Below are 14,739 nucleotides of genomic sequence, written 5' to 3'. Positions count from 1 at the left end.
AAATAAACTTTGTGTTTTGAAACAAAGAAATAATAGATTTAACAAGTGCTTTGAAATAGTTCTCACACAACCGAAATGAGAAGGTATTGGGTATCTCTACTAAGGCATTTTAGCCTCATTCCGAACAAAAGTGTACCGAAAGTCTTCACCAATGGGGATTTCATTCAGCAGTAAGTACGATAGTTTACTCCTCTAATGAAAAACGCAAACTCAACACATGTGGTTGCATATTCATTACCACTCACATAAAACTCAATCGAATTTTTGTCTGGGCCCCATGTGAGTTATCAGACCTACTAAATAGCCACAAATTATCGCAAATGCGTTGATGCGAAAATGTTATACTTAATACAAATCGCGAGATGAAATACAGCGTGACTAATTCCTTGCTAATTGGAACCTTTATGTTTTGCATTTGTTCGTTACGGTGATTAGCTCTAATAATTGTATAATAATGTCCAAAGTGAATGTCAAGGTATTGTAATCAAAGTTTGTTTGATCTGTTATACTTAATGCCCGGCGGTTGGGCAAATATCTGTGAATCAGCTGTCGAGTGCTAATAGTTAGTGCAATCCAACTGAGTTCACCAGCTTGCTATTTCTATATCTGATCATGCATCTGTGCATCAGTAAGATTTGGGACACTCAGCTGGACAAGTCGAAATGGATGCACTTCTGAAAATTGTCTTGTTGATCAGGTAAGATTATTTCTCGATTAGTAGGATCATAGTTAAGTTAAGCACTTTGTTTTCAGCTTGTATTTCATTGCAATAAGCCTGCACTTGGGATTGTGTGACGATGTTCCTTCCGCCGAGGCAGACACAGTGGTAACTGAAAGTGAAGAGCACTACACCGCATCCGATGACTTCGACTATTAGGTGTTACGAACAAATCCCCATTAAGTTCAATCATGAGTAAATAAATGAACAATCTTTCAGCATCGAGACAGCTTTTTAAGTGACCAGTTTCAGCGGTAGAAAAACTACATCTATGGCACACACTTAGGGCCTTACTGGGACATTTAAAATATGTCTTATCTATGTGAAATTTATTTCCAAAGTATTTGCAAGTCAAGTACTTATCTATTTTCATACCATAAGTTCAGTGTCACTCCATAATATGCTGATATAAAAAGATACATATATGAAATTAAGTTACTCCTCTCTTGTTTGTTTAGCTACTTTATTCGTTATAAAAAAGGGAACCGTAGGTAATTTCCAAAAAGAAAACAAACAAATTGTATATGTAGGTTTTAATATAATCACTAGACGAAAGTTCATACAAATGTATATTTATTTTCCTAGCGAAATGTGTATATGTGTTTTTTAAGTGTATGTCTAAGGGGCTTTCCTATTTTTAGGAAGGCTTAAAATTGCTCAAAAAATAGTTAAGAAAAGTAAATTAAGTTAGTGCCCAAGGTTATCTTGAGGCGTTGGTTGTCATAGGTTTAATATTGATTTGTAAAGCTTGATCACACTTTTGGGTATCACAACACTCAGCTTTGCAGCGCGCATTAAAAGCTTGTGAAAAAACTTTTTTTTCGATAACAACGATAATGCGAAATAGTTTGGAAGCTCAACTAATTGATACCCAGGGCCATATATTAAAACTCTGAACTTTTTGATGTATCAATATCTTGTATTAGAATCTTACATAATAATATAAGATCATCAATGTAGATGACAGTCCACGTAGTGACAACAACTTGAGTGTGCGAAGTCAATGATCACTATCCGAAAAAAAGCTAAAATTTAAAGAAAAGAGAACATAGTCTAGTCGCTACTGATAATGGATTACATTACTTAATGTACATAAGTGCAAGGTAGATTAAGTTTAGAAAATTGAAAGTGACCGCTTTCGAGAGTGCCATCTATGTCACAAAGCGGCATAAGATCTTAATTTATAAAAATTTACAATGCAAAGAAGAAGACTCCAGTTTGATCTAACCTACCCTACGCTTAAGATAAAAGTGTAGATTCCTATTAAAAATATTATAAACTCCCATATAATCCCTGATACATGGGCCTTTATGAATTAAGATGACTGTGTTACGCTACGACCCCCTTGTATACAAACACATACATACATATCATAACAGTAAGAAAACTCGGAAAGTAAACGGTGAAACCGGTAATGTAGAGGGCAGATAGTTGCTAACCGAACAGCTGATTCATGTGAGAATCGCTTCCGCTGTGCAAAAGCACTGAGAGAAAGAGAGAGAGAGTTTGGAGAGTGGCAATAACGCCACCGCTCCAAAGCTTCAAATATTAGTATAAACAAGATCCCGAGACACCGGTCAGTTGGTGCCACACGCTCTTGGAGAGCGCTCTGTTTGTTCCGTTCAGCGATTAGCGATAGTTTTGTTCGAGCCGGTTGTGTTAACTTGGCTAGCTTCGGGTTTATTGTGACACTTTCCCCAAATCGATCGTTTGCGAAGCGTGCATAGCGGAACATACATACATAGATAACCAGCGTGTCTGGGTGTTCATGAAAAAGAGTGCGTGATATGGGATTCGATATGGCAACACGCTTTATGGATATACTAAAGCTGACCTTTAAGTGAGTTTTCCCAGTCAGTGTCCGCTTCTTGCTCTTGCGGAGCGTTAAACGGTTTTCTGTGTTTTGAGGTCTCGCGTCTTGGTTTTGCAACAGCTTCTGCCCAGCATGCATACAAATGCATACGTGTGCACTGGGAAAATAGTGTTGCAGAAGTGCTTGATTTATAAATATTACAAAAAATGTGATGAAACACTTTTTATTTTCTTCAAAAAATCAAGAATAAATTAACACTATCCTGCTCTAAAAAAACATGGAGATTAATTCAATTTTAATTAAAAAATAATTTGTTTTACAATTTATGATTTATGAATTTATGCACTCCTTGAAACTATTGAAGACTCAACAGTGATTACCATTTAATATCGTTTTGGATAAAAACTCCATAGATACCGGGTTTAAATATTTTTTATTTGATTACCCAATGAAATGTTTGCATTTTGTAACTTTTTCTCAGTGTAATGTGTGCACACATCAATTTATGTCTTGCGTTGGTGAAATTGTTGCGCAAACTTTGCTGCGTGTCGGTTTTTGTTATGTATATATGTTGCTTGTTTTCGGTTGTTTTGCATGAACTTAATAATGCTGCCTTTTCCCTGGCTCATTTCTGTCTGTTTTGTTTCTTCGACTTTGGTATCTTTCCCTGGGTTTTTCACCCATGAATCAGCGATACTTCCACAGTTGCGGCATTCGTTGGTTGTTAATGTTATTTGAATTGTGTTTGCTATTTTTTGCACGTTTTCGCAGGTTTATTAGCAGTTTTGCGGGTAGTTAGTATTTTTAACATAAATTATTGCATAGCCACACACAATTGTGTTAATTGCGTGTTTCTATATTTATTTACTGCCATATATTTGCTTTCAATTGAGGAAATGGGTGAAGTAGGTTAGGTCAGTTAGCAGTGAATCAGGCCTATGGATAAATTCATCACCAACATCATATTATTAAACATACAAACTAAAATATATAGAGGAATAGAAAAATAGCGGAATACAAATAAAATTAATTACCAAGACTTTACCTTTCTTTGAAGTGCCGAGCTGGTCTTTTATGATTACCCAAACAACTGATTTAAGTTGAAATTGCTGATAAGTGTACTCGTAAACAGATATAATATTCACTGCTAGTTGAATTCATAAATTAATGGATAAACGTTACCTACATTATACGACTGGCTCAAATCGTACATACATATGTATGTATGTATGAATGTCTGTTTTAACATGCGGAATTATATTGATAAGCTGTTCGGGTACAGGGTTCATTTCAGGTGATAGGTCTGCCATATTTTCTGCCCTATGGGCATGACATGGCGGTTTTTACATTTTTACATTTCTTTTCACAAAAGATACATTACCGATATAATACAAACTCGGATATAGCTTATTCTAACATTTATATTGTTAGTCATCCTATTCACTTTTTGTCGTCAAGCCATTGAATTTTAAATAATCGAAATGTTGATTAACTATATCGCACTGCATTGATTGTTTGTCGAATGCTTTAAGTATTTCTGATACGACTAAACTTAATTTTGATTACTTTGCGCATTTGCTTTGTGTTTAAAGTACAATTTGAATGCTTTTACCACTTATAAAAGTGTTAATCCTTAGGTTAACTGAGTGAATTAGTCTAAATTTATTACCTTCATTTGTTTCGCTCTGCTGCTTTCCTGCTGCCTATTAGGCCATTTAAAACGAACTACACTGAAGAAAAGTATTTCAATGACAAACTCAGATCTTCGAAAAATATTGAAAGGCGTTATATCTTGGATGTTGGCTTTCGCGGACCCACAGCAGTCACGTACAATCCAATCTGGTATCCAATCTGATCTCGCCTTTCTCTCGATTTCAAACGTAATTACCGATTTGTATGCATTCGTGTGCAATGATGTTGAATCAAACTATGTCAGTGCATTTGCAGAATGCCAGTTAAATACACTATTTGTGCCTCAATCGACGGTGGGCAATGCGAACAAATAAAAATAGGCCATTAAATGCATTAAACCGCCTCACGCCCACCCACAAATTAGCCATAAAATCAGAAACAAAAAAAGTCTCAGGCAAAAAACAAAGGTGAATTGTAGAAAATAGAAAACTGGTCGTGCATGCAAAACGTGAGGCGTCGAGTTGAGGTTGGTCAAAAGCCGTTGACAATTCGCAAGACTTTGAATCCAACAAAACAAAATCCAATGACATTGAAAGTGGGTTCCTCTCCACTTTGCTGTGGGACTGGAGCACACTGCTTAGTGTTCACTGTGGTCATGTTACCAATGCGTGACTGCGGTGAGCGGATTAGATCGCGAGCAATATTGTATAAATATTTTAAACAGGATTTATCTTTTAATGGGACAGTGGGTATTATGACATTTCCAAGAAGTTAACAAGCCACTTGATTTGATGATCCGACATATTGATATGAAACGATTATTAGCATGATTACCGTTCCTTAAGCAAAAATATTTTTAAGTGCTCAGTATATACATAGTATTCACAATTTAAAGAAACTATATTCTCCTGTAGATTCACAAGGTTTTTTTTCAGTGCACCGCCTGCAGTAATTCAACTAAAACTGGTATAAACACATCATCATCTTTAATAATTATTGTATTCGACTATAACAGCTTTTTAAAGTGCATAATATACGGTTATTAATGTAATTATTATATTATATATTAATTATTTTAACTAGCTAACCAAAAAACGTATAATAAACACTTGTTTTTACAGGGTAATAAGCTTCAAGTACGAGCAGCGCAAATTGTCAACAGCAATATATTCCGTCATAAAGACGAAATCAGGTCCTGTGCGGGGAGTGAAGAGAAACACAATCTGGGGAGGAAGCTACTTCAGTTTCGAGAAGATACCCTTCGCAAAGCCTCCGGTGGGAGATCTGCGCTTCAAGGCCCCGGAAGCAGTGGAGCCATGGGATCAGGAATTGGATTGCACTTCGCCGGCAGACAAGCCCCTTCAGACACACATGTTTTTCAGAAAATACGCGGGCTCAGAGGACTGCCTCTACTTAAATGTGTATGTCAAAGATGTAAGTTTTGGGCTCATGTGCTTATGGATCGTATGGAGTTTGTGCTTACGGATGTAATTGTCCTTCCCATTTCAGCTGCAGCCGGATAAACTGCGTCCCGTGATGGTTTGGATCTACGGAGGAGGCTATCAAGTTGGCGAAGCTTCTCGGGATATGTACAGTCCCGACTTTTTCATGTCGAAGGATGTGGTCATAGTCACCGTTGCTTATCGACTGGGTGCCTTGGGCTTCCTCAGCCTGGATGATCCCCAACTAAACGTTCCCGGAAATGCAGGTCTCAAGGATCAAATCATGGCCCTGCGATGGGTGCAACAAAACATCGAAGCATTCGGCGGTGATTCCAACAATATTACACTCTTTGGCGAAAGTGCCGGCGGAGCCTCGACCCACTTCCTTGCACTAAGTCCCCAAACTGAAGGTCTTATCCACAAAGCTATCGTTATGTCGGGCAGTGTTTTGTGCCCCTGGACGCAACCACCGAGAAATAATTGGGCTTATAGGCTGGCCCAAAAATTGGGATACACCGGTGACAATAAGGACAAGGCGATCTTTGAGTTTCTGCGATCAATGAGTGGCGGGGAGATTGTCAAGGCCACCGCAACAGTTCTCAGCAACGATGAAAAGCATCATCGGATCCTTTTCGCCTTCGGACCTGTCGTAGAACCATATACTACCGAGCACACTGTGGTCGCTAAACAACCGCATGAACTGATGCAGAATAGCTGGAGTCACAGGATACCCATGATGTTTGGAGGCACGAGCTTCGAGGGATTGCTATTCTATCCAGGTAAGTGAACTGATATTTTTATTTGGAATAGCCTTAAATTAAATATAATTGTTTTTCAGAGGTTTCAAGGCGGCCAGCAACCCTCGATGAGGTGGGTAACTGCAAGAATCTGCTACCGAGCGATCTCGGTCTTAACCTAGATCCCAAACTGCGTGAGAACTACGGCTTGCAACTGAAGAAGGCGTATTTCGGCGACGAACCCTGTAACCAGGCAAACATGATGAAGTTTCTCGAGCTATGCTCATATCGAGAGTTCTGGCACCCTATATACAGGGCAGCTTTGAACCGTGTCCGGCAATCCAGCGCACCCACGTATCTGTATCGATTCGATCACGATTCCAAACTGTGCAACGCCATTAGGATTGTACTTTGCGGCCATCAGATGCGAGGTGTTTGTCATGGTGACGATCTGTGCTATATTTTCCACAGCATGTTGTCGCATCAATCCGCTCCCGATTCTCCGGAACACAAGGTTATAACCGGAATGGTCGACGTTTGGACGAGTTTCGCAGCCCACGGAGATCCCAACTGCGAAAGTATAAAATCACTCAAGTTTGCACCCATCGAAAACGTAACCAACTTTAAGTGTCTCAATATTGGGGATCAGTTTGAAGTCATGGCGCTTCCAGAATTGCAGAAAATCGAACCTGTGTGGAATAGTTTCTACGCCCCAAACAAACTGTAGATGCAGTGCATCATTAATATGGTTATATAGCTTTAGCTGTCTCAATTCCATGGATTTGGATAATCGTAATTAGTGTAAATACGTTGTACATATGTTATGCGGTTAATGTAGGATTGAGTATGTTGATTAATTTAAAAATATGCAGTTTTTAATGATTTGCAATAATTATCGTAATTTAAACAATTGTTTAAATGGTATTTGTCTTCTGCCTAACGATTTTATAATAATAAATTCATCGTATAAAATTAAATTAAAGACAGTTGATTAGTCACTTCGAAGCTGACTTTTAAATTAAATTAAATAAATTCTGTTAGCTCAGACCAATTAAATATATCTGAAATTAGCATAAAAACTCAATAATCATTTATGCCGTTTATTCGAGAGCTAAACGAGTTTTACGTGCATTTCTAAAATCCTAACTCTTTCGTGTGAGAGATCCGCTTTAAGATTTAGTTTAGTGTCAATGGCGACAGCCCTTTTTCCAAACCTGCTGGATTTTTTAAACGTTTATTTCGTCGCTCATCTATACGGCTAACACCGGGCAGAAGCATCCACCCACTTGGCTATATGCTGATGTGACATTTATGTGTGTAAGCCGACTCTTGACAATCAAAGGGGACAACAATTTCCGCAATGCCACCGCCAACAACGGGGCAGGATGGGCAGGATGACACCATGGACTGGGAGCGTGGGAGTGTAGAAAGAATGAAAAAAATTCCATTAAAATTTTTGCAAGTTTTTAATTCGTTTTTTTTTTTTTTTTTTTTTGTTAGGAAAAGGGGCTTTGCCGGAACACGGCCAAAATGTTTGTGTGGTAAATGCAAAGGGGCTCGTTCGCCGTGTGTTCGGGATGCGTGTTACCGTCAGCAGCGTGAAAATTCATTTTGTGGACAGGTTCGCAGAGAGTTGGGCAATTTTTCGTTAAATTTTTCCTATATATACAATTTTTTTGCACAGAATTAGACTGTGTTATGGTCATGGCTGTGGCATGCGGCCGGGCATGACCACCGGATGGGGGATTTTAAGGGGTTCTGAGGGGGGTTTTAGGGTGGCTTTCCAGGAGGGGTTAGCGCCTGGATCCTGTTCATGTGCACGGGGTGTAAAAATGGGCGTTAACTCAATAAATTAGAATTTTTTCCGTTGCACAAAATTGTTTGAGAATGCGATTTCTCGTTTTACACATTCCTCTCTCTCTCTCTCTCTACTCCTGGCTCTGGCGTTTGATTAAATATTTTTTCAATTTGATTTTAATGAATTTGCGCGCAGCTTCAAGTTTTAATTTCTGGCGAATGGATTGAGTGAATTTCATATTTCAGTTTTAAATGCTTTTACGCAGAAATCTGCAACTATTGTAATTGATATCTTACTGTATTCACAAGTAAGTTCAGCTTACACTATAGTTTTGGTATTTGTAGTCAACCTATTTAATTATTTATCCAAAAGTTTCAATTAATATACATAAATGGTGTTAAATGTTGAGGTTTTACAATATTGTTTGGTTTTTCTGCGACTCTGCGAATCATTCGCTAGAATAGTTTACGTGATGAAAGTTTAGCAGTAAATGTTAAATGAAATAAAAACTTTTAACTCTGACCACGGCTTTTAACTGCATTTTCTCTAAATAGACACTTAATTTAATTTGTTGTGGATGCTACATATTTTTGCACTCAAAGCCTGACGTTTGTTTTTTGTTGCCAGTTGAGATGAAGGGAATTTTTTTGCGCCACCGCAGGAAAGTATGCAACAAATAAAAAATGTTTTTTTTAGCTTAATGCTCGAACATGTCAATGTGTTGCTGCGTGGCCGTGTGTTTGGCTGCATAAGCCAAATTCATCCGCCGTGTTGCCACTTGTCGTGGGGAGCTTTTTGTACCCTTTTGCTTGTTGCTCATCGCAGTCACTCGTCGGATGTCTGATCATATTTGTTTGCGGTCTGAACTGCGGCGGCCGCTTAACAAAAAGTGGTCAGCACACACACAACAACCGCAATTATAATGGCCGACAACCATGGCAACTTTGGCGCTTATTGAAGTTCAACTTTTATCAAATTAAATTTGCCGGATTACAGGTATTTAGAGCTGAACAGTCTGTGGCCGTGGCTCCAGGCAATACAAGTGGCATTAGCGGTTGTAATTGAATTCAGCAATGTGCATGTATTCCGGCTTTTTTTTCGCGTCCTTTGGTTTTAACTGCGGCCTAATTGAATTTGCCGTACATTTGAATAATAAAATAAGAACATAATAAAAGATTCGGGGCATATATACGCGGACGGAGGATTTCATTGTTTGAATCTCTGGCCATTACGAGGGTATCATCACGACGAACGCGACATTTTTTTATGAATGTTTATATCTGCTATTTTCAGCTCGGTGGAGTGACTTTGACAGCTTTTGCGCAAAAAGTTTATTCCTAATTTTCAAATTGAATAACTCGCGCTGATGAAAAATAAATTGTGTTAAATTTCAATGGAAATTGAGCTGAAAATAACATAAATAAAAAACATTTCATGTAAATGTTTACTCATTTCATTTGCTTTCCCATGATCGATAAAGTGCGCTCTGTGAAGAACGATATTTACATATTTGAGTATGGCTTAAAATAAGTGCTATGCAATAGAATTTCTGTATATAACACTTTATTCTGGATGGCCTCACAATCAGATATAAGATATAATGCTAAAAATGCTAGCGCTCAAAAATAGCCTCTGCATTTATATACGCTGCAAATGTTAAAGTCAATAAGCCTGGGAGTTTTGACCTCCAAGTGCTGGGCACTAAGAAAGAATGCCATTAGAAGACGGAGGCAGGTGCAACTCAATTATGTTGCAGGCATAAATTATTCACTTAAGTGTCACAAATTACGTGAAAAATGCTACCAAGGAGGGAGCCGTTGACTGCGTTTCACCTGCAAAACACTTCGACGCACACGGACGCAACTCAATTTGAGCATAAATTTCATTTGGTCCAAGTGAAAACAACAGCAGCAGATTCCGCAGGAGCAGCATCCTCGCCGGCTTTAATAACAAACACAATTTAAGTGCACATAAAGCGACTTGCAGGCAGCTGAAAGCACGGCTCCTCCTTCTGCCCTCGACTCCTGTGAACGGAGTGGGATAGGGAGGGAGGGGTTTGAGCAGTGGAAGGATATGCCCGGCATTTTATGCACTCCAAGTAAAGTTATTGAGTAATCAGCTTTAAAATTTTTCGAGCCACTCCCATCGCATCTGCCGCTGGCCATTTGTTTGCTAGCCAAGTAGCATGGGGCCAACTCCTTCCTTGCTTCCCCATAAAGTGCCCGAAATGTATGCTGGGGCACGTGGCAGCTGAAAATGATTGCGCGACATGCTTGGTTTATGCATTTTGGGCGCCGCAATTTATGTGGCGTTGGTGCTCCAGCTCCAGGCTTCAGCTCCATGGCCTCAAGATCCTTGATTCTGCACTTAGCCGCTGGCAGAGTGACGTATCCTTGTTAATGGGTCCGCTCGCCCACTTGAAGTTGATGCTAATCAGCAGGTGAACTAGTGGCCACTTAAACAAATAAGTAATTAAGTAAGCTTCTGTTTCGTATAAATATATTTTTCTTAGTGCTCGAGTGGGGAAAATGTTTATATTGTACCCTGACATGTGGCAGCTTGCATGGATCCTTGCTGAAAGTAAAATTTGTTACGATCCCAGAACGAATGTCTTCAGATTAGATTAGATGAAAATCATTAAAAAATGCTCCAAATTAATATATTTATTATATGTAAGATCTTTTCTTCTATCGAACTCAAATCAACTTGGCTTAAAATATTAGGTTCACGTGTACTTTACTATCTTACTTCAGAAATTGTTTGAGCAAAGAACTATTATTTATTGGTGCTGGCTGACCAACAGCAACATAAATTAGACGCAGACAATGAGCAATGTAGTTTGCGCTTGTTTGCATGCTACATATTTTAATTTTCCACTCGTCCTTGGCTCCATTTCCTGTGTCTCTCTGCACATATTTTTTGCATCCTATTCCAGCGTAGTATGTGTCTGCTTCTTTTTTGTGCAGTTCGCCGACTCATTTAGCCCAGTAATGACACTTTAACGCTGGAAGCACGTTCTGAGCTTCCCAGCTATAATTCATGCCACTGAATGATTTGTGGCACCATCCAAAAAGGCTGAGTGTTTCCCAATATGGGCAGACGTCGAAGTTCGGCCTCCGTTGAAGTGTGAACATAATTTGTCGGCAAATTTCAGGTGAGCCTTTGGGGAAAGAAAGTTGTGCCAAGCAGCTGCTCACGCAGACAATGCTCAGTTATTGATTGGGTTCTCTTTAAGTTTAACAAGAAGTCTGGATCCTGTGTGTATTTCTGCGTGAAGCAAATGCTTTCCATTACCACAAAATAACATAACATGTTTTGATATTTTTATTTCTATTATTACTTGTTGGCTACATGTTTTGCAATTTAAAATACGATGTTATTTCATGATTTCAGCAGATGTGCGCTTATTTTAGAGAAAAAAAAACTAATCAATTTTTGCAATGGCTTTTATTAAGTTAAAATTGTTAGATTCTAAAAATATGAAAACTTATTATAATAATAATACAAATTAAATTTTACAATGAATGGGAAAATGCTGTACACGAAGAGTTTACCAAAAAAAATCAAGTAACAGTCCTTTCAAGACCTTTAAAAATCCAGAGTAAAGTCCCACGGATGCTGCTGCAAATATTTAAATGTTTACATGCATATATACACGATGTGGTCAGCAAGACAGAAGTCCACAAAACCGCAGCGAACTAATAATAACCAGCAAAGCCACATGCCCAGAAAAAAATGCGAGGGAACCGGAAGTTAAGCCAGAGCGAGATGGACAGAGATGTGTGCTAAGTGCGCCCAAAAGTGGACAAAGTGGTCGGCAGGCGGTGGCGGTGGGAGGGGTTGTTGGCAACACGACACAGCAAACATAATTGCAGCCGCGAAATTTACAAATAGCTTTTAGTGTCGCCGCAAAATAGAGAGCATTCACACACAAACATTCTGAGAGCTAACACTTCATCAGGCACTTGGAGAAAAGTTTCATACTAGTTTGTAACTAAATTTATAAATTAGATTAAATTTTCCATTCAAAATATTTATTATAAAAGCTTATTAAATTAAAATTGATCATTGTATAAGATTGTTGGTAAGGTTTACTCAAAGATTTTATGGTTTAATATTTAAATTAAAAATAGTAACTTAAACTTCACGCTCTCCAATAATTTTAATGTAAAATGTAGTAGTAGTATCCTAAATATGTATATTATTGGTGCATTCATAGAAAGTTTTTCAGTGGTAGATGGCGACTTTACTTATCTTACTTATGTACAGTCTCATCTCAGTTCCTACTAATTTTGATTCGTGATCAAAAAGCATTTCGCTCAGTGTACACACATGCAACTAATGCACTCAATGCATATCAGCAGCGGGACATTGCCAGTTGGTAATATCGCTAAACAAATGCACCGCGATGGAAGCGAAAGGATAAGGAAGCGGGGCCTCCGGCGAGTCCAGCTGGAGTACAGCAATGGCAATAACTTCGCCACTTTGGACACTCGGGAGAGCACGTCCAATTTGTCATGAGCCAGCGGGATAGAGTCCGGCGGAAAAAAATTGTTAATGTAAAATGCGGGAGCTGCGAGCACGAGCCAGGACTCCGTCCATTTCCATGTCCGTGTCCATGTCCTTGGCCACTAATTAATGCGGCTTGTTTGGCTCGCTGGCCGTGGCTGTTTTGGCAACTTGCAGCCAGCACTTGTAACTGTCGGGAGAACCGACATTACCAGCCGAAAACCCAGCTCCAAAACCCAGAGGCCACCATCCCCGCCAGAGCCTCACTAACCCAAAACCCTGCTTAACATTTGGCGTTGCCGGCTTCTGTTGAAATTTGGCTGCATGGCCGTTGGGTGAAAATTAATTTTTCCATTGCCGCAGTGAGCTTTTCAACCGATCTCAGAACCGGGCGCTCGACTTTTTCGCATTTGTTTAGCTCGGCCCGGTTGCCGCCCACCGTGCGTATGCGTAATGACATATTTGGGGTTGTTCGAGAGTGGGCTTTTGGGATTGGTACAAGAGTTTTATGGCCGTACCCAGCATGTTCATGTTGCAACAGCATTCAACATGTCAGAGAGTCAGTGAAAAGTGAAGCTAGATGGGAGGGAGTTGAGAAGGCCGTGATAAAGGAGTCGTTTTGGTCGCCCCCAAGTGGATTCATTTTTGAGTTCAAGCTGGCTTCTCATCTACCGATTGTAGTTGGCTTTAATTTATGTTTAGGGAAACGGAAAACGTAAATAATTCCAGATAATATTTGGAAATTATAGTGTTTAAAGTTTTAGTAAGGAATTTCTTGTTTCTTATTTATTATTATTCTTGATTTACCACTTTCTAGTTCAATATTCCATGAAAAACAATGTGTATGTTATATTAAAACTGTATTGCATTTTTTAAGTAATCACATAAAACCCATATTTTTGCTAACCAAAAACTTGTATCAAATGCCAGAAACGATTTAAATGCCTAAATTTAAATTTAAATAATTCAAAAATCAACCACCAGGCAGTCAGCAACATTTTTGCCACGCCAAAAACTTTTCTCATTACGAAATCGTTGCAACAAAAAGTAAACAACACAGAAATGCCTCCCCTTGCCCAAATGCAACAAGCAAACATTTTTTCGAACAAAAGTAAAACAATGCCCAATAGTTTGTCTACCCCATTCATTTGTACTTTGCCCAACTTTGACAAACAATAAAAGTGCAAGCCAAATATTTGCCGTATGATAAAAGTTAAGGCGTCCTTCGATCGAGCGAAAGTGCCATGCTGTAAGGGAATATCTGACGAATATCTTGTATCAAATTGGCCAAAGTATAAATCGTTTTCCCTTCCTTTGCAGCCACTTTCGGTGGAGAGCAAAAGAAAGTTGTGCCGACAGCAATTTCCGGTGCTCAGTTGCCAGGAATGGAGGAAGACATATGCAAAATGCTGGTAACACCTGTCAGCAGGTGCAGCCATCTAGGATCCTATCCTTGCTCCCAAGGACGATGGGGGTGAACGGTTGGCTGTAACTTTATTTCAGTGGCAACTTTTTGCTAATTATCAGCTGGCAAGTGTTGCACGTAGCTGTGTCTTGTTGCGGGCACAAATTGGTTGAAATATTTGCATTTCCGTTACGTAATTAATAGTTGAACTCCGCCCCGGCAACTTTATCGCCCGCCACATCACATCTGTTGCGATGTGCGTGCGCAAATTGTGAAAGTTTTCGGGTTTTGTCCTCAATCTGCTAGAAACGAGTAGGGAAATTAATTAAAGACGAGTCTATGTATCCTTTGACTAGCTGAAATTAACTTCGCTAATAATTCTTAAAACTTCCATATGAATCCTAAAGAATGCAAAAACAATGCCTGCTCAGTAGTAACAATGGAACTTGACTCTTCTCTTGAACATAGTTAACTCCAGTGGATTAAAGGTCGGACTTGGGTGGCAAACTAGGGAAGTTTGTTGGCAGCCCACATGTCTGCAGTTGCAATGTGTTAATGCAACATATAAAACCAACAAACTGCCAAGATTTCGATTATCTAGTAAACACATTAAATGGCGTGGCAGACAATGGCAGCAGGACACGAAGGACGAGGCACAGACCGAAATAGAACCATCTCGAGGCAG

At 39.1% G+C, this 14,739-nt stretch overlaps 2 protein-coding genes across 4 annotated transcripts; both read left to right on the top strand.

The window, feature by feature from the left end:
* Positions 1-53: 53 nt before the first annotated feature.
* Positions 54-7,316, top strand: alpha-Est10 (alpha-Esterase-10). 3 transcript variants are annotated; one of them, NM_001260033.2, is made up of 4 exons: positions 54-170; positions 5,285-5,597; positions 5,673-6,384; positions 6,444-7,316. In NM_001260033.2, exons 1-4 carry the CDS (start codon positions 76-78, stop codon positions 7,067-7,069), a joined length of 1,746 nt encoding a protein of 581 aa, NP_001246962.1. In that variant the 5' UTR covers positions 54-75; the 3' UTR covers positions 7,070-7,316. The 3 variants fall into 3 exon arrangements, with proteins under 3 accessions (NP_001246962.1, NP_524257.3, NP_001246963.1); NM_079533.4 differs by lacking the exon at positions 54-170 and adding an exon at positions 2,296-2,558; NM_001260034.1 differs by lacking the exon at positions 54-170 and adding an exon at positions 5,148-5,210.
* CG42656 (uncharacterized protein) lies at positions 628-938 on the top strand. The gene is made up of 2 exons (NM_001202263.1): positions 628-697; positions 754-938. Exons 1-2 carry the CDS (start codon positions 663-665, stop codon positions 875-877), a joined length of 159 nt encoding a protein of 52 aa, NP_001189192.1. The 5' UTR covers positions 628-662; the 3' UTR covers positions 878-938.
* Positions 7,317-14,739: the final 7,423 nt, after the last annotated feature.

Source organism: Drosophila melanogaster, chromosome 3R (genome assembly GCF_000001215.4).
Source record: "Drosophila melanogaster chromosome 3R".
NCBI lineage: Eukaryota > Metazoa > Arthropoda > Insecta > Diptera > Drosophilidae > Drosophila > Drosophila melanogaster.
The sequence above is the reverse complement of the archived record's forward strand: the minus strand, read 5'-3'. Positions and strand labels throughout refer to the sequence as shown.